Genomic DNA, 27,290 nt, shown 5'->3' with positions numbered 1-27,290 from the left:
GGCTAGCATTTATTTTAATATGAATAAAAGATAGTTTTGTTTAAATAAGGATGGATATATAGTTGGATGTCTAAAAGGTAATCTCTGAGGACAAGACTGAGTTTCTAGTTCCAGCCCAAACACACATAAGTTCTGTGAGCTCAGAAAAATTCATTTTGCTTTTCGGGTCTTCATTTTCTCATGAATAAAAGGAGGGAGCTGGATCAGAAGATCTCACTAAAAGGCTATAATAAAATGCTTTTTCCTGCTTTGCATAGTTCTATTTCCTCTCCTTGAACTCAGCTACCAATTCCTGATGTTAGCCATGGACTCTCCTGTTCCCAAGCCACTTTCTTATTTTATATACACAGGCAAGAGCCTGAGGGAGTGCTTGTCCCCTATACTAAGAAACTAAACATACAGGGGTGCCTGGGTGGCTCAGTCGGTTAAACATCCAACTCTTGATCTCAGCTCATGTTTGATCTCAGGATGGTGAGCTCAAGCCCCATGTTGGGTTCTATGCTGGGCATGGAGCCTGCTTAAAAAAAAATATCTATCTATCTATCTATCTATATATACATACATATATATATATATATATATATATATATATGGTGCCTTTGTGATTATAATTTGATGCTCAAATATTTTTGATGATGATAAGCAGCTAGAAGTTTGTCTTTCTAAAAAAAGTGAGTACTGTTAGTATTTCATATGTTACTCATTAAATCAATACTTATCAAATAGACACTGAGATTATGACACTGTATAAGTCTTGTGGGGGATAAAAAGAATAATGTTTCTGGACCTAGAGTTTACATCTTACAGTTCGGTCAAAAAAATTTTTTTAAAGATATCTGGCATGTATGTAAAAGGTCAATCAAAAGTACCAGACGATGGGGTGCCTGGGTGGCTCAGTCAGTTGGGCTTCCAACTCTTGATTTTGGCTCAGGTCATGACCTCAGGATCATGAGATCGAGCCCCAAGTCAGGATCCATGCTGGGTGTGGAGCCTGCTTGGGATTCTCTCTCTCTTTTCTGCCCCCGCCAACCCCCTGTGTGCTCTCTCTTAAAAAAAAAAAAAAAAAAAAAAAAAAAAAAAATATATATATATATATATATATATATATACACGTGTGTGTATGTGTGTATATATATTAGATGAGGTATATCTAGATAATGGAATACTGTTCAGTGCTAAAAGGAATGAACTATCAAGCCATGTAAAGACTCGGAGGAACTTAAATGCATATCACTAAGTGAAAGAAACCCATGTGAAAAGCTACATAATATATGATTCCAACGATTTGGCTACTTGGCATTTTAGAAAAGCTAAAACTATGGAGACAAGAAAAAAAAATCAGCGGTCACCTAGAATTAGCTGGGAGAGAGGGGAGAGTAGGCAGAACAGAGAGGATCCTTAGGGCCATGAAACTACCTTGTAGGATACTGTAATGGTGGATATGCGTCATTACACAGCTGTCAAAGTCCACACAATGTACAATGCCAAGAGTGGATGGTAACGTAAACTCTGCGCTTTGGGTGACAATGAGGTGTCAGTGTAGGCCCATCAGCTGTAACCAGCATACCACTCTGGTGGGGGGTGTTGATAGGAGGGGAGGTTGTGTGTGGGAGGTGTGTGTCAGGGGGGTCATATGGGCACTCCATGTACTTTCTGCTCAATTTGGCTGCAAACCTAAATCTGTTCTGCACACACACACACACACATTTGTCTTTCAAGACCAAATGCCACCCTGTTAAGTTGGTGACTACGAACCACTGAGAATGTGGCTGCCACAGAGGCAGACCAGTCAGAAACAGAAGGAGCCCAGCAGGCCGCGCTCCTTCAGGACCCACTGCACTGCCCGAGGGGAGCCAACAACTGAGCACAGAGTGGCCACTTCTGCCCAACATGGGAGCGGTCGGGTGGAATGTCTGCCTGGCACCAGCCGCTGGGCTGGCCACCCCTTGGTCGGAGCTGCACCGCAGGCAGGCGCACTGCTCTTCCCTCCCACTCGCCTTTCACAGCTGTCCCACCTGCGCGGGGGTCCAAGGCCACCGCCCCAAACAGATCTCTGGCATTTGGGCTCCATCACGGTGTCTACTGCCCAAGGACTCAAACCACAGAGGTGTGCTAGAAGATTCAGAGGCAGGCGAGAAACGCATGCGCATAAACACACATGCAAAAGAATATCAAGTACCCAAGGCTTCATCTGGTAATGGAATCAGCGTGAGCAAGGGCAGCGAGGGGAGGGCCAAGGACATGCACGGAACAGTGCGTCAAGCGGTATGGCTGAAGTGGAAAGTTTCCATGAAGAAACCATCCCATAATGTTGAAGTACACTGGGCCAGCCATATCGGAATGCTGGGCAGAAACACGACACTTTAAAGTCTGGAAATACGAGTATGATAGGATATAAATACTATTTCACGAAAATCAATCTAGTCAGTAGGCAGGAACAGAAACTGGAGATAGGAAAAACAGGAGGCGATTGCAAGAATCTTGGGCGGGGGGCTGTGCGGAACGAATGTCTTTATAAACCTCCCAATATAAAACATGTAGATACACTAGATAGAATAAAACATCTCTGAAAATGCAGAACTACGTTCGCTCAGTGGAAGTAAGCAGGGCCAGAAGCAGGGACCAGAAGCAAAGAGAGACCAGGAAACCTGGGTACTGAACAGACATTGAAGCCTCAGCTGCCGGTGGACGGTCAGCTTCTGTGGGGTTCTAACAGCATGAGGAGTCTCCTAAGGACTGTGCCCTCACTGAAAGAGCAGATCAGGGTAAGATCTCTGCCATCACCTTGACTCAGAGCCAAGGAGGGGAACAAGTTGACAAGTTCACTGAGGCACACCGGCAAGTCAGCCTGGGGTTTGACTGTTTACAGCACAACCGTGAGAAACCACAAGCCAAGGAATTACACAACTCCCATCGGCAACAAATGCAGATCTCTTCTGGAGGACACACCCTCAAGCCCTTGTCTTTATGGAATTCCCAGAGAAAATCTCTCTAAATGCGGGCTCACAATACAAAATTTAAAAATCCACAAGCAAATAAGCCTCTAAGTATAAGAATCTGAAGGAACATCTAACTTGTTGAAGCATAAGCCATCCCCAACGGTAACTTCAGTTATTGCAAACAGATCATAAAGGAAACTATGTTTAAACATTTCAAACAAACAAAAACTAGAATTTTAAACAAAAGAAATAATATGCTATCAAAAGGGAGGATAGGTTTTTAAAAAAAAAAACATGACTTCTAGAAATTGAAATAAATCCAAAGGCTTTTTTTTTTAAAGCAGATGAGACACAGCTGGAGAGACTAAGTGGAAGAGAGTCCCCAAGAATTCACCCAAAATGAAGCACAAAAAGAAAACACAAAAAAGAAGCTGGAGTCACAGAAGATAGAATGAGGTTGAACATGAGGGACAGAGAGTATTTGAAGAGAATGGCTGCCTATATTCCAAGGCTGATGCAGCTCAGAGCTACCTTACAAACAATAAGAGGTTACAAACTTCACACCAACCAACTTATCAGGGACCTCCTCTGGTCAAAGATGACTGCCTCTCAACTAAAATAAAATTAAACAAAGTAGGAAAAGCAGAGGCAAAAGAGTAACCGAATGATTTAGGAAAAAAGTGTTAACTAACCAGAGACATAACATCACATCTTCCTACCTTTAAAACTCTCGTGCAAGGAGTCAATACAGTCCGTGAACAACTGCACAATGCTTAAGGCCACCATAGCATCACTCTCCAGCCAGGGGTAATGTCGTTGGCTGCTTTAAATAAAAGAAGCACACGCTTAGAAAGGAAAGCACCATGATTAAATCACTCTAGGTCCCAGAGTCTAGGGACTGCCTCAGTCCTACAGATCACTGTATTATGTAGCCCCAAAACACATTCTGACCACTTTAACCGCTGTGAATTCCTGGAGATGAATCGTAGCTCATAATAACAATCACACAATTTTATTTACTTTCTTTCTAAACCTTTATTCCAATGCAATTACATTTCAGAAATGTGTTATCTACATAGATTAACACCTTTTTATATTCAATTTACACCCCTGTGTATCTTGGTTATATTTCAAATGCCTCAGACACGTGCCACTAAGTGGCTTCAACAGTTTGTCTACCTAAAACATGGAAAAAAAGAAAAAAAAAAATCCACGTAACCCAAAGATGGCCAAAAGTGGACAGATTTCGAAATAACCAAAGAAAAAAACTCTTTATATGATCATTTTAGTTTCTGAATTGGGCCCAGAAAATTCAATGTCAAAATAAATCCCATTAATTCTTCCTGGAAATAAACAGCACAGTCTGCATTACTGCCAGGAGTCAGCGCAGAATCCTGAAGCTTGCAGATTAAGGATAGTCCTCTAGCAAACGCAAAGATCCAGAACCTTTTCTATTTTCCTCAGCGAGCTCTCGGAGCAGCATGGGTTAATGCCAAGAGTCCTGACAGGGGAGTCGGAAGCCCTGAGCTCTGTTCCTGGTTCTGGCCCTCACTGGTGGTGGGACTAGAGCAAGCCACTCATGTTTTCTGAGTCTCAGGAACAGATTAATATTTGTGAAAACACCTTAAATACTGTGATATCTAGCAGTTGTAATTTTAACAAACTCCTGACAAACTGACCTAGCTTTGTTTGTATGCGTTTAGGGGAAAATAGACTCAGAAGGCAATTCCTGGCATGTGAACAGTTCTACACCTCTGTTTTAAATGCTCATAAAATCATGCTTTCATTTAATCTCCAAACTCATGTGAAAGGGGTTCGCTGTCACCCAGTAATTCAAAAGCCAAGTTAGTTCCAAAAAATAAATAACTGAGGTACTGGATAAAATCAAGTTAAGTCTCATATTTTACAGTGGTATATTATCAAAATCTAATTCAGGAGAGTAACATCCATTTTTCTGAAATTAAGTACCAAAATTTATTCAACGTCTTTTTGTAGAAAACTGGAAATAAGTGTCTAGTTTTGCTTCAAAGTTAATAGGCCTGATCAACCAAACTAACAATTCCACAAGCAGAAAATGTCTTAAGTTTCCTTCATAAGGAAGCATTTTCTAAATTTAATATGGCCCTACCTAAAAAATTAAATCCGTGAACGCATCCCTCATAACAAAATACCATCAGAACACTAACTCTATAATTTAAAAAGAATATGAATCTCTGAAAAATGATTTACCTTTCATGGTCCTCTAAAACCAAGATCCATGGCTTAAAGAGCTGGATGATTATTGAATGTAGGGATCTCAGCACTAAAAACAAAGCAAAATTTTTAGAGACAAGAAACAAGCTCATCCTTTGTCAATATCAATAACGCTAAAAAAAAATCTACTTATTATCTGTATACTCACAAACCTATGTTGATAAACAACACATTTCATGTAACTAAGTAAGCTCATGTTTTCACTTGCTGCAATGGAATTTCCTGAGGAATTTTTATTACCTCACAGTGTCATGGATAATTTTATACCGTACATTTTTTAAAAGATAAATGTCCAAATATTCAGAACCCTTTCCCAAATGAGATAAACAATAGGAAGAAAGAGCTGGAGACTGAAACCTATCTCCGTGTGCCGTGCCCCACAAAGGAGGGGCAGAGACAAGCTGAAGCAAGCACACAGGGTGCAGGTGAACATAGGTTAAGATACACAGGTGGGTTCACGCCTACACTATATATTTCCTATTTCTTCCTCTTGACACTCAGATATATAGTTTTATTGCTAAGATTTAAATACCTTAATGTGTCTATTCAAGTCTCTTCTAATGGAAGGTCAGAGCACCTTGCTCTGTGGTGCACTAAGGACATATTACCTGTTTTGCTGCTGGGAAATGGGTCTTGAGCCAAGCAGGCCATTTCTGAATCAAGCAGCCGTTTTACAAGATAGCCCAAGAATGTCTTCGTATCAGCCATGTAAGGACTCCATTTTGAGAATAAACCAAAGCTTTTAAAGTCCAATGTGGATAACCGAAGCTTATAAAAAAAGTTTGAAAGCCACTGTATAGTCTCCACTACCTGGAAGAGAATGACGGGTCAAAGAGTCCTTACTAAAGGTCTACTTTCAGCAGAGTACTAGGGTCGACTGTGATGGAGGGCTCGGACTTTGTAATAGAACTGCAAAGGTGTTTGCACAGGAAAAGTAAATCAGCAGATTTCAAACTCTTTTTCTAAAGCAGAGGAACCATTCTTTCCAGTACATTGTCATACAGCCCCACATCACGTAACACTGATGAAACCGAGGGCTCTGTGGGACGCTGCATGAGAACCTGACCACAGGAGCCAGGGGTGTGAGGTTAAGAATCGGGTGGGGTAAGGTGGGGAGGGAAGGTACACCCAGAGGGTGGGTCTGGGCTGCTCTTGAATGGGTGAGCAAGACAGACTCTGAGGTGTGAGAGAAAGGCAAAGGGTACATGGGAGGAAGCAAGTGACTGACAAAAACACAGGGCTCTTAAAGATAATGCACAGAAGTGCAGCTTTTTTAGGTAAAAATTTTGAATGTGTTCCAACTGTTTAAAAAACAGATAGCAAAGGAAACAGAAAAGGAATGCAGAGACATAAACTTCAGACACCAAAAGCTACACACCTGCTTGTCAGACAAGAGAACATCCGGAGAGCTCTGAAGCACCGAGCTCTCTGCAGAAGCTGCCCCCTGCTGGCAGTTTGGAGCACAGCAGCCCAGGGCTCTCAGAGTGGCTTTCCAACACTCGGGGCTCAGCAGCTGCTCGGCGGAGCCTTATGGGGCAGGGACGGAAGACAGCAGGTTAGCATCTTTCACAAACTAACTTCTTCAACTTGAATCAAATAACATGTGTACTTTACAAAGGAATGAAAATTCAATAAAAATCCAGAACTAATTCATAAAGACCTATGGTGAAGAGACTGCAGTAAAGAGAACCTATGAAAAGAACTGTCCACCTGGACACTTCACCTTCCTGGTTCCCAGTAACCCTGCTGGGAGTGAGCACAGCTGGAGCCATCTGAGCTGGAATCCGGGGATGAGGGGGAATCCCACCTACCAGCCCCGAACAGGGGGACGGTCAAGGTACCACTCTCCTGGCTGAAACTATGAGAGAAACAGCAGTGACAGGACAAGGGAGACTGGGTTGCAGAAGGCAAGTGCAGAGTCCAGGCTCTCTTCTCATACTTACCCCTGAAATTCCACTCGTACAATGGGCAAAACTTAAAGCGACACAGAGACAGCATGCAAAATAGACACTACAGCCAGCACTCTGCTCCTGGTAAATCTCACATCCCAGCGGCCAGGACTAATACCTCCTCTGGCCCTTTCCACCCAGAAGTGGCCTGAGGATCACACAGGCTAACAAAGATTGGTAGGAGTAGATCTGAGGGGAGAGATGATGAGGCAGCTGCAATCTGCTGAGTGGGAGCTGTCTAAGGAACAGTGAAGGGTCTGTGTCGAATGGCTACTGTGGTCTGGCTCTTAGAGGACACAGCCCTGGAATCAAGTTACAGGTATGGGAGTCATGCACACCTAGAACACAGCAGGGAAGCCGGGGAAAACAAGTGGCTTGTCCATGAAGAATGAAGAGAAGAGACAAGCAAAGGATAGAGTCCCAAGAACACCAACATGGCGTCCAGGGAGAGAAGGTAAACCAGGAGGCTGGAGGTCACAGAATTGGCCAGTGATGGTACTGTTATTCTTAAGCCTTTAACTGAAATTACTTTCCTGGTAAGTATAAATTTCCTATTAAATGTAAATCAATGGTTGCCTACACACACTGCTTATAAGCTCTTAAAAAGGCTTCAGGGGGAAAAAAACACAATATATACTTGATCAAGTTCTGAAAATTTAGAGCAAAAATTAGGCCAGCATGCATCAAAATTGTACAAATACATCTCCCTACCCCATTCTCCACCCACCCTCAACTTGCCTCCACAGAAACAATGAAAGCTTGAAGTACTTTGAAAACGAGAGCACACATTTCAGTATTCTTCAGGTAGTTCAATATATAAAATCATTACCTTATTCCTTAAATGGTTTCTTAATATTAAGTAACACAAAAATGTGACATAAAGCAAAACTTAGTTTTCCATTACATCTATAAACTGTATGAAGTTCGCATGAAAAAAATACTATCTCACATTTATCCAATTTCAATAAAATTCCTACCTAGTGAAATTCCCAAAATAAAAAAGCTAACAACCTTTTTACTCCTCTTCTAATCTCCAATACTCTAGCAGAAAATTGCAGGGCGGGAGGAAAAAGAAATGGTGGGAATGTAGAAAACAACACTGCTCTTTCCCTTGGTGAATAAAAATACAGGCTACCATTACATACAGATAAAATTTACTTGCAAAAAAACATGAGTCAAAAAAATTAAGGGGGAGAAAAAACCCAAAATTTATCCACTATTTGGATCTACAGAGAAACCAGTCGGCACAGTAAACATACTGCAAAGGAGCAACTTCCTTCTCTTACCCAATCTGTAGTCAGCACAGTAAGCAGGCCCACTCCTACCCTAGCCCAGTTCAGGACAGCTGCAAAGTCAAGGGAAAGAGGCGGGTGCATGACTGTGGACTTCAACACCATATACTAAGTGCTGTCTTGCTGAATCAGGGCCCATTTGAACATTTAGGACAGTAACTGACCTTTTCTACAGACAGTACCCTTTTGGGCATTGTTCATCAAGCACTTCAGGTAAAAATTAGTGATTCTAAACTCCTGCGTACTGGTCTTATTTTTACATTTTTGAGATGACATCTGTAGAATGGTAAATGTCACATTAAATATTCACGGCAATCTAATCAGTATAATTAAAAGACACTTACTTTGCATCAGCAGCCTGAGAATGTCACTGTACTGGTCAGGGAACTGGTAGAGAAGAAGGTAAGTCCAGTGCTTACAGAAAAGATTAAATGGCATCAAAATATCTTCATCTGGTTCAAGGCCCCAGGCAGTAAGTGCCAAATGAATGGACTCCAGAAGCCTGGTACGATCAGACAGAGGAGGTTTAGTGGTGTTTAACCATTGCTTAAGATTGAACTAAAAAGAAAAAGAAATAAGAGGCAGTTTTATTGACACCAGAAAATTAACTGAGGTAGAGAAAACTATGTGCAAATTTAGTTTAAGACTCAAACATCACTCAACATTCAGCTTTGTATAAAGACTGAAACTAAAATGTATATACAAGTACTTAAAAGAATCTATGCAGGTCAATAATTAATAGGAGTCAGTAAGCCGCCACCTCTACTTCACCCTCTGGGATTACAGAGGCAGAGTTTTCTCAGCTATGCGTGCTTTTCTGTAATGTAAGAATGTTTGGTTAAGTTCTCCTTGTCTACAAGGCAAGAATCAGAACTCTGTCGTTCTGCCTCACTGGTCACAGTGCCAGAAACAAGCAGCCCCTTTACGGGACTGTCTCCATGTGATACAGTCACATTTCTGAGTCTGCAGTAGTAACCCATCTCAATTAATAAAACTTCAGGGTGTTATCGATCACCTCCCAGAATTCCCAACTATAAAATAACATGTTTTCCCCCATTACAGACTGAGAGCAGTCTCTAGGCCCTAAAAAGCGCCTAGGTTTTATGATTTATAGATGTCAGAGAAATACAACTGAAGGCAAAATCACCAAGGCTCTGCAATTCTCAAGTGGTTAAGTAAATTCATTGCTTGGGCCTGAGTTAATATTCTACTTGGAAGGAGGACAAAGGCAATTTGCTTATATCTGGCTTATTCCAAATATGAGAGACTTTGATATATGACATCTCATTTATCAAACACATTTTCAGCATAAATTCAGTATATATTCAAAAGAAGGATGCACTAAATTACTATTATGAATATTTCAAAGCTGTACTGTTTCTCAAGAGGGCTTGGGAGCGAAGTCCTTTTTCTACTATGTGGAGTAAGACTGCTCTACACAACACAACCAATGCCCCCACAAGAAGAAGCTGCGGGATCAGGCTGCTTGAAGATGATACAAAATGTGAAAAGGGTCTACCAGGAAACAGAACTCCAGGGGGCCCTTCATTTCTACGGAGTGGGAAACAACACCAGATCCTACATTTCCATGATGGCATCAGCACGGAATCACATCTCACCTTGGTCAGCAGCATGAAAATCATATCACTGTTGTCCTCACTTAGAAACTTCACCACTTTCTCATAGAGCTGAATGAATTCCGTGGGTGCAGCATTGGGAGTGAAGAAAGGAGACAGCAGAGAGCAGAGCCTTCTATTCTTCAGAATGGTCTCCAGTACTTTCCTGCATTCAGACTTAGTGCCGCTGATAAACACCTTGAAAGAATTAGAAAAGGAAAATGTCATCAGATTTTGCACCGCCCTCCCCCCAACTTTTATGTAGGTGACCAGGCTTTAAGGGCTAATACAGAAGGCAAAGAGAACTTTTTCTAAATGAAAACATGAAACAATCAAAAAAATCTAAAATCAACACAGATAAACCTAACACTTCCAATGATGGTGATATTAAAAATTCTGGATTACCCATGAATTTGATTTGGACAAGCCATAGCGAATTTCTAAATTAAAGTATTAGGATAATTTGAATCCAGAAATTTGCAAGGTACCTACCATGATTACTAAGTATTCAAAGTGACCCTGCATTTTGTCAAGAAAACAAAACCTCTAGGTTATAGATTTTACTGAGATGTGCTTTTTAGTACTTTTAAAAGGTTAACTTTAATAATTAATATTTAATCAAGATAACTTCACCATGTTTTAACTTGGTTCTAATGTTTTAAGTACTGGATATAAGTATTTAAATAATTTCAGGGTCAGGAAGGCTTTGATAAGCCAGATCACAGGCAGAAATAATAAAAAGCAAGACTGAGAGATCTGAATACATAAAAATTTTAACTTCCATAAGGCAAAAAGTATGATAAATTAAAGGAAAATGACACAGTAGAAAAATCAATTCCAGATACTAGGTTGAAAGTCTGAGGAGCTCTTTCAAAGCAGTCAAAAAACAGAAATTCTACAACAGAAAACATGCAAAGGACAACAACCAGCAAATCATAAAAAATAATTAAATGGCTAATAAACATATGGAAAGTCATGCAAGTGAACAATTACTCAAAGAAATACAACTTAAAATAGTAACAAAGTACACTTCCCCTATTAGATTAGCAAGACTTAAAAAAGAACAATCCTTCCTCACATTGGTTACAGTTTGCAGAACAATAAATTCAAACCCTGCTGATAGTGGCGACAGGTAAAAACTTCCCGGGGGGCATTGTGACAATCTACACCAAATGCTAGTCCCTCTGACATAGCGACCATACTTCTAGGAAATTATCCTGAAAAAAACAGTCCAAACAGTTCACAGAGATGTGTAAGAATATTTATCTCAGGCTCATTGCAGCAAAACAAACTACCTGAATAGCCATCCAGAGGGCACGGGCTCAAAACATCACAATATATCTGTACCACGGAACACTATGTATTAAATACCATGGGATCAGTCTGTATTTACTAACAGAATAATATCTAAAAGTTGAGTTTGAATGAAAAACAAGGGTAGGTTACAAAATAGCATTTGCCCATTTTTGGGTATATATGCCTATCTCTATCTATTTAGCTATATGTAGGAATGATATATCATTTCTACATATGTACACACATACACTAACATGCATACACACAAGACAAACTATAACAAAATGTTAGCTATGTAACCAGTATCTTTAGGAGGTTAGAATTATGGAAATTTTTTCTTCTTTATACTTTTTATACTGTCTGCATTGCTTATGGTAAGCACACATCAATTTTAAAATCAGGAAGAAAATTTTAAAAAATCTATCTTAGTATCTGCTCTGCATCACCTCTTTATAAGTATCCAATAACGAAGTACTCATTCCACTGAAACTGGGTGAGAGTACATGGTTAGGGTTTACACATTTTCCATCAAGTGGCTTTCCTTTCTTTAATGACATATTTCATAACTATGCATGCATACCTTGCTCTTGCCTTTTAAAATATCCATATACTTAACAATAAGTCAAATAAATAAATAAGTAAATAAACAAACAAACAAATGGGGACCAAGAACAGCAACTGGGAGGCAGCAGTGGGGAGCTGGAGCAAAGGCGGACTGCTAAGGCAGAAGACATGGGATCCAGGCTCAGCTCCAGCACTGACCAGCTGTATTCTTTAGGCAAGTCATTTCATCTATTAGAGACCAGTTTTCTCATCTTTAAAATGAGAATGGTACCAATCACATAGAGTCACTGTGAGGATGAACTAGAGAGCGTTTTATAAACAATAAAGAGCTTCATCATGTTATTGTTAACACCACCAAAAGCATATGAAAGAGTTTGATGTCTCCACAGAGACTTTCAAATATGAGTAACTTTATATCTATTGTATGAGAAGCAAAATTCTATACCAACAATTTTAATCACATCTTGAGAAGTCAAGAATTCAAAGGGGCTTCTGACTTAGTAAGAGTCCGAAACTGTAATGTAAGCCTGAAGTCAACCCTGACCATATCTAACGAGGATGCTGCAGGAACTCAATAGATGTGAGTAAGGCTAAAAAACACAGAATGACCTTACCTGTCCCAAGATCTCAATACATGATGTAAAGAATTGCCTTGTGGGAGGATGACGCTGAGTTTCATCACTGACATAATCCACAACAGTAAAGAAGAGGCTAATGCCAACCTTCTGAACCCCAGGGGTAGGCTGCAACTTGTAGGCATTCACTAAGGCCCTGTGAGAAAATGTAGGTGAGACCATTGGTCTACAGGAGGAGAATCCAGACTCACAAGTATTTCTCTGGTACTCTACACTTCTCAAGCAATATTCTTAAGAGTCCTTCAGAGCCCCATACAAATGTCACTTTAAAAATATTCCATGAGGTTGGGGCGCCTGGGTGGCTCAGTCAGTTAGGTGTCTGCCTTTGGCTCAGGTCATGATCCTGGGGTCCCGGGATCGATCCCCAAGTCAGGCTCCCTCTCAGCAGGGAGATATCCCCCGCCCATCCCCCCACTCTGAGAGCTCTCTAATAAATAAAATCTTTTTTTAAGTCTATATTATTTTTTTTTTTTAAGATTTGACAGAGAGAGACTCAGCGAGAGAGGGAACACAAGCAGGGGGAGTGGGGGAGGAAGAAGCAGGCTTCCCGCAGAGCAGGGAGCCCGATGTGGGGCTCGATCCCAGCACCCTGGGATCATGACCTAAGCCGAAGGCAGACACTTAACGAATGAGCCACCCAGGCGCCCTAATAAATAAAATCTTTAAAATAAAATATTCCATGGGGTATCTTCCAACTTGGCCCGACCCTCATTTTTAATACACAGAAATGATTTTATGTCCTCCTGGGAGAGTGGGAATCAGCTGTGTTAACATTCTTACCCTTATCAAAATTACCCTTTCATATTTTCTATGTAATTCATAATTTATTCTTTCACTTTGTGTATTCCTTATATAATACATATTTTTAAAAACAAGAACACTGAGTTCTCTAAATTTTAAAATCCAAAACACTGAAAAACATTTTTGTATAGAGTAAGATCCTAGAATAAAGACACCTCTTCTAAGTCTCACACTCTTTTGAGTTCCTTTGCTGGTAAAAGAAACGTTAACTTCTTGTTCACTTCATCTCCTTCTTCCCAGGTCCCCCAATCCAACCTACAAAAGGACTCAATGCCCTCCTCCATATCACCACCCCAATCTACTGGGGGATTAGTTGCTGGTACTAGAATGTGGAGTCACCTTAAATCAAAGGCAGGGTCAACCTCTCTCCCAAGTCATGCCCTGGTGGCTTTAGGGAAGAAAGACGATATTGAGTGTAAGCCAGATGCTCCAAGAGAAAAAAACCACAATGGCCAAATGCAAGCTGACAACTACAGTTGAGAGCCCTAATTGCCCTGAGCAATTCCACTTCAAACTCTGCTCAGTAATCTGAGTTGACGATCATGATTTTCTGGGTAAATGTAACTATAATCTAAAACTTAAGCACTCTCTCCATGATTGAATTTCAATATGCTGTGTCATCTCATAATTCAGGGGTCAGTAAGCTTATTCTATCGAGGACCAGATAGTAAGTATTTTATGTTTTATGGGCCATAAACTGTCACAACTATTCAATTCTGCCATTATAGCATAAAGCCATACACATGAAGTAAATAAATGGGCATGGTTGTGTTCAATAAAACTTTATTTATAAAAAGAGGTGGCAGGCCAGATTGGGTCCAACAGCCATTGTTTGCTAATCCCTGTACTAATTTAATTAGTAGGTGCCTGGGGGTGTTGGTAGCAGGTAGGATTACTATCAGTAGTAGCAAGATAGATTTTTAAATTATAATGCTCTCAAAACTTACGTAATCAAGTTTTCTGCATGGACCGCAGCTTCCACAGTATTAAGTGATGGTGGTTTAGCAGCTTCGGCTTGCAACTGCTTCACCTCTTTTTGTAAAACATGAAGCTGCTGGCTTATTGCTTCATTTTTATGCATACCTTCAAACTAAGAAAAATTTAAATGGTCAACAGACTTTTTTGTTCCTATTATGTTTCTACAGCAAAGATTTTATTACAAATATACTATTTGATGAAGAATTATTACTACAATTAATATCATAACTCAAAATTCTCAGTTGAATGGGACAGGGGTGGGGGAAAAAAATGTCAAAAAACTATTCAAGAACCTCAGGTTTTTCATGAAGAATCAAACCTGAGTCGGTTTATCGCTGGCTCAGTCTTTTGTAGGATATGTTCTCTGTCACTTATGTTTGGACTCCCCAGCTCTCATCAACAACAGACTTAATGTCTCCTACCACTGAGGTTTTCCTTGAAGCACACCACACCACTCCTCTGTTGAGCATCTTCCCCAGAAGCTTGACCCCTCTGTTCTCCCCACCCAACAGCACACACAGTTCAGCTCAAAACACTAAGGCTGCACATCTCATGTGTGCCACACATACAAAGACCGTGACACAGATGCTGTTAATAAAACACTTGCCATTCTGAAAGGAAGAAAGGATATATAATTATAAAACAAACAACAAAATAAGATAAAATACAGGAAGTGCACAAATCAGTTGCATGCCTACGAAAGAGCAGTTGACTGATTCAGTGGTCCCTGAAAGCTCATCTCTGATAAAATTTTTACTCATTCTCAGTAAAAATGTGACAAAGGAGAATTTACTGAGCTTAAAAAAAAAAACACACACACACAACTAAATCTATTTCAATTTAGAAGATTAGCCTTAAGATTACATCTCTCCTATTTGAGGGGATTGTTAATATCCCTTTTCTCTAATTAATTGATGGTGACCTATATGATAACTGCTTTGTAATGTCCTTTCTGGGATATGAATAGATGCAGAGCATATCCTACATCCAGGCTGCAACACAAAGACAGAACTAAGGCGGCAACTGTGCAGGACAGAGGGACAAGGAGATGCCCAGCCTGGCAGGGAGGTCACGGATGAAGAGCACAGACCAGTCAGTCTAGGGAGGAGGGGTCCTGTCCTGGGGGAGTTCTTTGAAGCAAGCTAGGGAATTTGGACTTATCCTGCAGGCATAGCAGAGAATGCTGAAGAGATAACTTCTGAAGGCAGGAATGTTAAATCCTGCACTCTCCTCAAATGGGCTCCCCCAATCATGTCAGTGAGCAACACAGTCTATATTTTCCTTTATGCGCACCTGCCCAAACCCAGTCTTCAGCCCACCACTGCAATGATTATAGGTACCTTTGTTTGTAAATAACATAAATACTTAATTCACAAATTTATTTAACTGAGGCCCTTATGTCCCTGCCAGAGTTATTATCATAAATTCCAGGTGAAAGTCTCCTGGAGTGCAATGGTCCGGTCTCTTCTGCTTTGCACAGCACCCCAGTACAGCACGACTCTGACAGGATGCCGAGCACCTACTTTCACAATCATGAGAACTTTTTTCCATAAAACTCAGCAATGCTGTATTAAAAAGCTTTACAAAACTTCTTATTTAAATAAAAAAATACACTGTCAGTCTGAATCAAAAGGCATAAAAGTGAATAACTAAGAACATATAATGTTAACAACAAGCATTTTAATTTTTGGAGAAATGAAAGATTAAATAATCAAATTACCTCGATTAAACCGCATAATGAATCAATACAAATATTAAATCTCCAATCTTTCAAATAAAAGACCAATGTTTAATAACCTAAAATGTGATTAGGAGTATGTGCAGTTGTGCCTACGATGTCACCAACTGTGGTTAGACTGGGTCTCTGAGGGTCGCAGCCCTTGGCTGGCCTGGAGAGAAGGCAGCCAAACAGGGAGGAAAAGAAAGAATCTGAGGGGAGGAAGACAGACAGTGAGGATGAAGGGAAGTGGAAAGACAACGGATAAGAAAGAAGGACAGAGGTTCCCCAGACTGGGAAATGCAGGGACAAGACAAGTTAACTGGAGCTTCAGAACTGCCACCCCATGCTGTGGAAACTACTAGTGCCCAAGAGTAAGGAAAAGCAACAGTCTCACCAAAAATACCACACAATGATCATTATTTCCCAGTCTACTTGTTTTTGTTCATTGCTCACAACTCTACTGAGAGTTTTCTTTGCTCACAAGGATGGAAGAGGGGCTGACTGCCTGGCCGCTCACAATCACCAGAAGTTGCAGACTACACAACAAAGCCGCATGCTGGAAGCCCCTCCACTTAAGTCACTGTAAGGAGACAAAGCGATGGAAAAGCTGAACAAAGCAAGTAAGTTGTTACAATACTGCGAGGCCTTCAGTGAGTCTTTTCCATCTTTCATTTCTAGGACTGAGCAAATCTTTCACACGATAATAAATCAATCCTGGGTCCCACAAACATGCCCCACAATACCACAGTACAACAAAAGGAACCCTATTATAAATCACCCCATTTCCTCAGGGAGTATCACTGAATTATTAGAGGCTTCTACTGGGAGAGACGACTGCAGAAGAAGCACGTTTCACTTCCCATAAAATATATTTGGCTTTTGTATACCCCAAACAAGCTATACATAGTTCAAACATGTGCAGATGGCTGGAAATTTCCAGGGCCTTCCCTCTCAGAAAAATTCTATAAAGCTATAAAATATTTTCGTGATATAATCTGAAATCTTTGTAAATGAGCCATTTAAATATACTTATGCATTTCAATCTTAAAATTTATATTTAAAATATACAGTCATAATATAAATAATATAATATAAATATATAATTAAAGTCTGTGAAATTGATTTTAAAAATGGATCCAATCAATGAATTCTCTAATCACTGAAAGGGAAGGTGATCCTATCACACCCACTCAGAGAGAGAAAATGGTATACCTGTTAATTTAAATGAAATTTGATGGTCATGATCAGCTTACTCAGAATGATACAGCTAGTCTTAAAAATTGGAGCAGAAACAGCTAAAAGCAAATGGCTTCATTCACCAATACTGAGTGGGAAAGCATGGGTCTTGAATTGAAACAGACGTGGGCTTGAATTTCAACTGAGCCACTTACAAGCTGTGTGACTGTGGCAGGTCTTTGAGACTCTCTGAACCTGTTTCCTCATCCACATTTTGTGAAGATTAAGTGAGATAATGTAAGCTGAGTCACCAGCATGTTACCTGGGATATGAGAGTGCCCCAGCAAGTGTTAAGAAGAAATAATGAACAGAGCTGGGAAATAATATAATATCCTGAAGTATGACCATCCTTATCACTCTCCAAGATCGAACGCCCAGGAGACGTTTTTATTAGAGCAAAAAGCGAAGCAGTGTGGTGCTTAAGTGGAGATTTTGTATGGAAAGCATTGAGTCGGCCAAATGAGCAATAAATTGGCCTAAGGTAAACACAATCCAAGAGTGACTGCTAATTTCTAGTAGGAACAAGTTCCAACTTCCAGCCAAATAATATTTACAAAATTCCTGAGGGTAGTTAAAATCTTACTTGTGAGAGTATAAATCTGTAGTCGTTTGCTCCTTCAAACACCTCAGTTCTCTGGCACTGACTGTGTGAGCCACTGACAACAGAAACATGAGTAAGACAAGGTCCCAGCTCTCACAGAACTCAGAATATAGTCACAGTGACAGAGGTAATCATAATGCAAAACAAGTTGTAACTCAGCCTAATGAGTGATGTGCTGGTGGTTTCATGTACTCATTCAGGGCCGTGAAAGGGCACCTATTATGTGCCAGGAGCCATGCTAGATGGTACAGGAACACAGACGACTAAGGACAGTGACTCTACTCCCGAGGAGTTCACAGACTGGCAGGAAAGACAGCAGGTGACTACCACAGCATTTATGCACGAGCTGCTATGAGAGACTACCTCAATCTGACTAGAGGGGCTAAGACCTCAAGATGTACTGCCTGACCCAAGACTGGAGGGATGAGAGGAAGGAGCTCTCATGCGACAACAGGAGTGTGGGACAACAAGTAGCACGTGCCTAAGACAGAAGGCAGGAACGTGCACGTCATGTTTAGAGAATGGAAAAAGCCTGAGTGGCTAGAAAACAATGTTTAGGGCTCAGGAAAGGGTAAATGATGCCACTAGAAACTGATGAAGAACAGATTACGGGGGGTCCCAAGAGTCCTATTCCTTATAGATTCTGGAGAGCCAATGTTGGTTGTCAGCCTGCAAATGCGACGAGCTCTGTGTTTAAAAAGATGAATGGTGGCAGAATGGAAAACAGACTGGACAGGGTGAGAGTCTATGGACAGGAAGCCTTACGTAATAGTTCAGGGGAGAAGTGATGTGGGGCTACCCGGGGGCAATGGCAATGGGAACGAAGAGAAAGCAAACAAATGTAAAGTCATTTCAGAAGCAGAGCCGGTAGGACTTGGAAAGTAACTAGATGGGATGTGTGAGGGTGGGACAATGACGCTGACGCCTAGGTCCCCATTTCCTGTTACAGGAAAAACAGGTTTGGAGGGTCAAAGCGGGATTAGTTTGGGGCCTGTGGAGTATGAGGTATCTTTGGACATTCACAGAACATTACAGAGGCAAGTAGAAATCTAGATTTGGAACTCACAGAATTCTGGACTAGAAAAGCAGAACCGGATTCATCAACATATGGGTTAGCCCTTTGGGGGCCATGGATTACTGAAAATCTACTGACGTTATGAACCCTCCAGAAAAAAAATTTCCATATACATTCAGGGACTTCACTGACCCACTAAAGACCGTTCACACACCCACACTAGATTAGGAACTCCAACACAAATAGTAGGCAAAGGCCGCTAATGTCACAATTATAGAGGGGATCAGGGCAAGCGCCACTCACAACCAGCAATCTAAGGGTTGAGCTGATGAAGAGGAACCCTGGACAGAAACTGCAAAGTGGCTAGTGATGTGGAGGGACTAGAAGAGACCTCATGACCTTCAGCATTGCCAGATGATAGAATAATGTTAAACAGGATCAAAACTACTGGCTATAGCCATGAAGTGGTCCCTGGACACACAGATACAGAGGGGCTACAATTCTCTGTATAAGAATAACAACCTACCTTCTGTACGGCATATGCTCTCCCAGTGGTAGTTCCATGAGGAGTCCCTACCCCGACATCCATAACCAAAGTCATCCCTTTGTGTAAGAGACAGCTTTAGACTCAAGTACAATCTCTGACCAAAACTCAGAGCGAATCTAACTGACTTGCATCAATTCGATAATGCCCCAGCTTCAAGACAGCTAGAGTTTCAACTATCTTCTACCTTGCTCTTAGCTATCAATGAGGAGCCAAAAAAAATTTTTTGTCTTCAATTCCTGGAAGTATCAACCAGCAAGTACTGCCTAGGATAGACTTAGTTAGCAATTTCTATATAACTTTCTAAAGAAATCTTACTTGAATCAGACTACAAAAGCTGCTCACTATCCTCACATTTTTAATTTCCCTGGCAGATCTGCATCACCAGGCAAAATAATGGCTGAAGTAGATACCGTGTCGATATTGGTACTTCTAGGAGCCATCAGTGGGGGTTCCCAAGTTTCTAGGTCTTCCCAAATGGAACTGAAAGGTAGAGCACTGCGCAAACTAGTAAGGCCAGCAGAAAATCAGAGCGTGCTTTAAGAAAACTTGGATGTTTCTAATGAGATTATGGCCACAAAACACAGCTATTTTTTCACATTCTTTAGGCTTCTATAAAATCTCCTTTTTCCCCCCCTCTCCTCTTTTTTTGCTTCCTTTCTTCAAGCAATCTTAGCATCTACCAATTTTTCTTTTGAGAAAAAAAAGCAGAAATATTTTTATGTTGTCTGTAAAAATAAAATCTAAACCATATTCATTTTAATTCTTCTTAATCATAAATCATCTGCTTTCTAATCTCCCTCTAATCAAAATCACTTTGAAGGAATTTTAGGAAAGGTACGCCTTTCTATTTCAGAATCAACAAAGCAAAAGTTTGTAAAGAAACTTCAATTCAAGGGTTCAGACAAATAAAGACTACTTCGGAAAAGGAAAAGCGCCAAGTCACTGGTAGGCTGGGAGCTAAAGCTCCCAAGCCTGCCTGGTGGTATTTTCCACCACAAGACCCCGAGAGTTAACAGGTCAGGCAAAGAGACCTGTTCTTTGGCTGGGGCAGCAACTCTTCACAGAGTAAGCTACTGGCCAGAACTGGGAAAACATTTTTGTACTCACTTCACCTAGTCACTTACAAAAATGCATCTGAGGAGACTTCCCCTCTCTGTATAGAATTAACAGCCTGGCAAAGATATGTAATTCCAAAATATGGAAAAATACCGTATTTGTGAAGGCACAGATTGGAAGACACCCTTTTTAATTAGAACTGGATACATTTCAGCTTTTTTCGCACCAACTCAAAACTCCATCCAAAATTGACAGACTTGTCTTCCAGCACTATTCCTTTAGCAAGTGATCCTTCTTAAATGCTCCTACCTAGTCTTACTAAAGTACTTGTAACTGAGGGAAAAATTACACTGAAAGAAAATTAACTTTATAAAGCACTTGGCCAAAGACATTTACTCAGTGTTTAGAAGTCTCCCATCCCAGATCAAATTTCTGAACTTTAGATGCATATGAAGATGTTATTTTATCAGAAACAAATTTTGAAGGTAACAAAAAATACAATTATAAAAGTTACTTCAGAGAAGACATTTTAGAGAAAACAGGCTCCCAAGGAGACTGATGAGGAATACATCAGAACTGCTCAAATGTGGATTAGAACAAAAGGAAATTCTGGAAAGACAATCAAGAGCCAGTAAAATAAATTTTCCCTAATTTCTAAAAGCTAACAAAAGAAGAGGAGCCATGTTTGTGCAAATGGAGTCAGGCAACAGGCAGCCTATCTCTGAGCAGTTCTTTCCCAGCTCTGGGGACCTGAAGGCCCTGGCACAAGGACTCGGGTGCAGCGGAGGGAGCGGCGCTCTGCGGCCACACTGCCTGGGCCTTCCTGGTTCTGCCACTCAGCAGCTGTGCCGCTTCGGCTGGGTGCTTAACTTCTCTGTGCCTTTATTTCCTGAAGATAACAAGAATACCCACCTCACAGGGTTGTGGGGAGGATAAAGTAAGTTCTGCAGTGTGTTGAGACAGTACTGGCTAAAGCTAAGCTCCACCCTGACATCCTTACGCTGTCACAGACCCAACTTGAGCCTGTTTTGCCAACCCAAGAAGCTGACTCTAAGAGGTGGTTGAATCCCTAATCTTATAGTTGCACATCTCTCTTCTTCTGCCTGCTGGCAAGCTCCACCCAACTGACCTGCTTTCCACATGGCCCTCCACGTCTGTCTTCAGTGGCTCCCCACTGGCCAGAGCACACAGCTGGAGCTCCCAGAGGATCCTCTTTTCCGATGTGAATCCCAACCTTTCTGATGTGAATTCCCACCACCACAGCCAGAAACCACCTAAAGTAGACTGACCTAGCTGGTGCCCTCTAAACTATGTCCAGAAGACTCCATTCCCACATTCCTTCCCAGTGACTCCAAACCATCATCACCAAAGTCTTCTAAGGACCAGTGTGAGCCCCTCTAAGAATCTTCTCAGTTAACTGCTTTTCTGTGAATTTCTGTCTTGCAGGACACATCAGCACTTACAGAAATACATGATTAGCTCCGTGTGGGCCGTCACCCCCCCTCCCCGCAAAACTATTAAATGTTTTGGGATGTGAATCATGTGCTATGAATTTCTTGCTGTCTCTCTCAACAATATGCCAATATTAGGGACTCAATTAAAAATCTGGTGAATCATGAAGAAGCTTCCACAATCTTACCTGAACTGTGACAACAGCTGGTCCTTGGCATTTCTTACCGCTACTGCCTCTACACTCCAAATGCAGTGTGGTCTGTTCTTCCCTATTCACGTACTGTTTGGGCATTGTGTCCAACAGCTCACTCTCCAGGGCAACCTGCTGGGATTCTCGAAGAGCTGCAGTTCTGGAAAACATCATCAAGAGGTAGAAGAACAGCTTAGGAAAGGTTTCATGGTAAGTGATAAAGGCTTCCGGTTACCCCTAGCCTACACTAGAGAGCAACAAGACCTAGTATTCTACAGGAACAAAAGACCAAAGGTGTGTGTAAATCCTCTCTTTTCCTTGATAAGAAAGTTAAGAAGGAAAAGTGGGATGACTTTTTAGCCAGGAACAAAGCTTCATTTAAAATCTGTATTACATTAATAATGTTTTTTACATAGACCCAATATACAAGACCAAATGAGAATTTCATCCTGATTAAAGCATTCCTAAAAGGGTACCTTACTTCTAAGCACCAGTGATTTCTTAGGTATTAGCAACTCCAACCAAACTGTCAAAGATGGAGGAAGCTAACTTTTTACATGGGTGTCGATACTGTTACATGTGTGTGTACGCATGCACTGGTGGGGCCAGGGGTGAGCGCGCGCACGCACACACACACACACGCGCACACACACAATAAATGCCTGGACCAAAAACAGCCAAGGAAACAAAAGCCAGTAAGAGATTCCCATGGTCTTTGCAAAGATCAGACTCTTTTACTTTATAAAACAGACTCACTCCACACACACTCCGTCTCACAAGACAGCAAGCAAGAATCAAACCTTCAAGAGTTGATCCTTCTGTATCTACTTCAACTCAGAGCACTAAATGACTTTCCCACACTCTGATCAAGCGCCCGTGGCAATTTGTTAAAGAACATGAAGAGTTAGGGAGCAAAGCAGTGACAAAAGAAAGCAAATCTCACTGGATACCCTTTTAACACCATCTTTCCAAGATCAGAAAGTCTCCTCAGGAGAAGCTTAAGAAACTTTTGGCTGGCACTGCTGACACTCAGAAATGCCACCACAGAAAATGTAAAATTTATCGTCCATGTAAGCACCACATCATTTCAATGTAAAATTAAGAGACTTGTCACAACTTGGTTAGCTGAGGTAACTGACTGGGCCAGCCTGGTCAAATTACCCTCATGGAGAGGTGGCTGATGAGGAAGCCCTTCGAGGTATGCAATCATCCAAGCTGTCACAGCAGTGCACACAAAGGCACGGCCCTGGCGGTCTCATGGTCTTACCTGGCCTGCTGCTGCAACAGATTCAGGTCCGTGCGCACCAGCTGGGTGGAGTCCTTCTGACTCAGGAGGACGGCTGAGGAAATGACTGGCACAGGAGGCCTCACTGGGTGCAGGTCAAGGGGAGGCTGGGGAGCCTCATGCTTCCGCAAGTTACTTAAAACCCTTTCTTTAGCTGAAAGAAAATTAAGTCCTACTTACCAAGCAATGGCTACCACTAGGTAGTAACATACTAAGTGGGTGCAAAGCCTTGGCCTATTACCTTCGAGAAGAATGCTGAAGATCTATAGAACAGTTACATAAACCATCAGAGGCCTAAATGAATAAAATCATTATCTTCCGTTACTTACAAGTTTTGAGGGAGCCCCCACCCGCTACTAATATTCTACCAGGAGCTAGGAGCTCACAAGCACATGGTATGATTAAACAGAATTCCTATCCAAAAAGCCTTAATGACAGCTTAAGAGCTAAAGCTCGTGATCTTAAATTATTACCCTAGACAGCCTTACGTGACATGCTAGAGTGCCTGGACTTGGTACCAGTGTAAAGGGGATCTAGTGAACAGCTCTCAACAAGCCTGAGAAAGATGGTAGCTATCACCAGACAATGGATTGGGGGAAGGGGCAGGTAGTCCCATTAAGAGTTTAATGCGGGGTGCCTGGGTGGCTCAGTCGGTTAAGCGTCTGCCTTCGGCTCAGGTCATGATCCCAGGGTCCTGGAATCGAGCCCCGTATCAGGCTTCTGGCTCAGCGGGGAGCCTGCTTCTCCCTCTCCCACTCCCCCTGCTTGTGTTCCCTCTCACACTGTGTCTCTCTCAATACATAAAATTTTAAAAAAAAGAGAGAGGGTTTAATGTAATCATCCAGATAAACCTCATAGGAAGAGGAGAAAAAAAAATGGGTGTTAAGAATATGACAGACTGAAAAATCTTAAATTGGGCCAAAGTTTGAACAGGAGGGCTGAGACTAGTATAAAATAAACAAAGACATGGGCACAAACTACTACAGTACTTATATTACATAATTATATTGTCATGCATTCATTTATTCACTTACTCATTAACTCAATAATAGAGTCCAAATAAGAAATCAGGTGCCATATAAGAAAGTAAAGGCAAATTTATCCATCCAACTTTGTACTCGATCGCATGTGATCCCATATTGGTGAATTCAATTTCAGTGTTTTTATTTCTACACTTAGTACAGAGCTGACCACACACAGCTACCCAGTAAATTACTATCTTCCCATCCTCTCTCTGTACTGCACTGGACATATATCATATAGCAGGTGGGGACTGAGGAACATGAAGAAAAATGCTGCCACCGACCTGATTCTTTTCAAAAGTAACATAACAGGGGATAGGAGAGGTCAAGGAAATTTCAATCAGTAAGTCAGGTCAACAAATACTTAAGGGATTACTATGAATTTCCAACTTCATTCCAAATGTAGCATTCCATTTTCTATTCTTAAGAAAATTTAAGACAACTTAATAGCCAGGATTTTACTTGGCATAAAAAGACCTGTATTGTTTGCACCCCAAACAGATGGAATTTAACATTCCAAACAGGTCAAGTGAGGGATCGACCTATATAGCCGGGGTTTTTCCACTAGAACAACTACTCTGCACAGAATGTAACAAAGTTGGATATTCACCACTGAAAAAGACTCCTAACTTTGTGCAAGTTTCTCTCAAGCAACATTTTAGGCCATAAAGCTACTGCCTAACTGCCTGCCTCCAACTTCTTCTTTTTTTTTTTTTTAAAGATTTTATTTGAAACAGAGAGAGAGAGAGCACGAGCACAAGAGGAGGTACGGTGAGAAGGAGAAGCAGACTCCCTGCTGAGCAGGGAGCCCAATGCGGGACTCGATCCCAAGACTCAGGGATCATGACCTGAGCTGAAGGCAGTCACTTAACCAACTGAGCCTCCCAGGTGCCCTGCCTCCAACTTCTTTTACAGAAAAAGTAAGTATCTTATTTAAGCCATTACTGTTTTAGAGTTTTCTCTGCCTCACAGCCGAACCTAATCCTAAGTTGTAGACAGGTTAACAATGAACCCCTAAAAAGCAATTCTCACTGGAGGAATACACTGTGTAACCCTTAACCCTCAATGGCTCAGATTCAATCATTCATTCCCTCATGCATTCATTCCCTCGAGGGGGCTGATGCTCATTCGCTCACCCAACAAAGGATCAGTGACATCCAGCTGCACCGACAAGCTGCAGGGCGGAGAATGGGATTCCAGTGTGGCCTGCGTCCACAGACTAACGGTTTCCTGGAACTCATAATGTATGCGCTCCATGTTCAAATACTCCATCCATAGATCCTAGAATTGAACCACAGGACATTAACTTTCATGGATGAATCACATATTCATATATTTAACTAAAAAGTAGGCCAGTAAGGTTTGGCACGAGGTGGTCCATACCAAGTTCTCCAGTATTAGGATGAATCACGTTTAAAATGGACGCTAACGGGTGCCTGGGTGGCTCAGTCAGTTAAGCACCTGACTCTTACTTTCAGCTCCACTCATGATCTCATGGGTCTGAGATCTCACCCTGCATTAGGCTCCGTGCTCAGCGGGGAGTCTGCTTGAAGATTCTCTCCCTCCATCCCTCCCCCAACTCCCACGCATTTGTGCTCCCTCTCTCAAATAAATAAATCTTTAAAATACACACACACACACACACACACACACACAGAATGGACACTAACAATCTTAGCAGGTGTTTGATTACGTACCAAGATCAGAAAAAATAATCTTAATAGCCCCAACTGTACATTTATAAATTACATACACATAGTACTGAGCTAGTAAATTATAAAACATGAGTAAAAGTCAGAAATTTTAAAGAGATAAATAACAAATATATTGGAAAATCGTTGACTCTGGATTAGATCAGGCCCTTGGTCCCAATACCACTCTACAGGAAATACAGGGGACAGAGAAACATACTAAACCACACTAACAAAGATAAAATCTATAAAATCCAGACTGTGGGGAAACTGTATGGACAAACTATCCAGTTTCTTCAACAGACAAACTGCGAGGGGAAGAAAAGGAATAAGGAGAGGACCAGAAGATTAAACAGATTTAAAGAGCTATCAACCAGTCACAAAATGAGGATCCTGACTCAAACTATAAAAATGAAAATAAAACTTTTATCACATTTATGAGGTAACCAGAAACTGGAACACTTAGATATTTGATATTAAGAAACTGCTGTTAATATTTTTCAGATATAAATGCTATTGGGTTAGAATACTTTTTTAACCCTCATCTTTTGAAATCTACATGCATCAAATGCTTTCTAGGATTAGTTCCACAGTAACATGGGTGAAGGGAGTGGACAGGCTATAGGTAAAATTCGACACCCGGTACCCAGCAGGCAGAGGGAGGAGAAGGCATGTGTGTTGCCCTATTCCATTTTTCTGTATGATCAAATTTTTTCTATTAAGAAAGATAAAATAAATAACATAAAATGAGAAAAAAACAGAAGTTTCAGTATTCTCTTCCCACATTCCAATGAACTGTCTTGCATATTTTGAACTACACCTACTTCACTTTGGTGATCAATACATATCAGAATGGGAGACCATCTTCAATGAAAAGAAGTGCCAGCTCTCCATGAACACTAAAAACTGTATCAAACAGTAGTAACGGCTGATCAGATATGGACTATGGACTATCGCTTTGTGAACAATTTATTTTTCTGGTTTTAAGTGTTTAACGAATTCCTCTAAACCTACAAATGTCTCTGGTTTCTCAATGAGCACACTGCCATGTAGTCCTAAATCAAGACTTCCAAACCACTGCATGAGGCATTCCAGACTCAGAAGAGAAACTCCGAAGTCATCTCGGTCACAAGCCTAAATCCCAGAAGCCCC

At 41.2% G+C, this 27,290-nt stretch overlaps 1 protein-coding gene across 4 annotated transcripts in view; it reads right to left on the bottom strand.

Moving 5' to 3' along the window:
- EPG5 (ectopic P-granules 5 autophagy tethering factor) overlaps positions 1 to 27,290 on the bottom strand; it is a 105,663-nt gene that overhangs the window by 22,888 nt on the left and 55,485 nt on the right. For 2 of the 4 annotated variants that reach the window (XM_028098124.2, XM_028098126.2), the window contains exons 25-35: positions 25,584 to 25,728; positions 23,408 to 23,579; positions 22,138 to 22,300; positions 14,293 to 14,435; positions 12,524 to 12,680; positions 10,053 to 10,247; positions 8,778 to 8,991; positions 6,571 to 6,719; positions 5,801 to 6,002; positions 5,169 to 5,241; positions 3,659 to 3,762 (exon numbers count right to left, since the gene is read on the bottom strand). In XM_028098124.2, coding sequence (XP_027953925.1) covers positions 3,659 to 3,762; positions 5,169 to 5,241; positions 5,801 to 6,002; positions 6,571 to 6,719; positions 8,778 to 8,991; positions 10,053 to 10,247; positions 12,524 to 12,680; positions 14,293 to 14,435; positions 22,138 to 22,300; positions 23,408 to 23,579; positions 25,584 to 25,728 — 1,717 coding nt within the window. The remainder of the gene's footprint in view (positions 1 to 3,658; positions 3,763 to 5,168; positions 5,242 to 5,800; positions 6,003 to 6,570; positions 6,720 to 8,777; positions 8,992 to 10,052; positions 10,248 to 12,523; positions 12,681 to 14,292; positions 14,436 to 22,137; positions 22,301 to 23,407; positions 23,580 to 25,583; positions 25,729 to 27,290) is intronic. The other 2 variants (XM_028098125.2, XM_028098127.2) reach the window with 2 other exon arrangements.

The sequence above is a fragment of the Eumetopias jubatus genome, unplaced genomic scaffold, assembly GCF_037043125.1.
Source record: "Eumetopias jubatus isolate StellerSeaLion01/CBP00866 unplaced genomic scaffold, mEumJub1_p1.0 scaffold_16, whole genome shotgun sequence".
NCBI lineage: Eukaryota > Metazoa > Chordata > Mammalia > Carnivora > Otariidae > Eumetopias > Eumetopias jubatus.
Note: the sequence above shows the minus strand (reverse complement) of the source record. Positions and strands in the feature narration are given on the sequence as shown.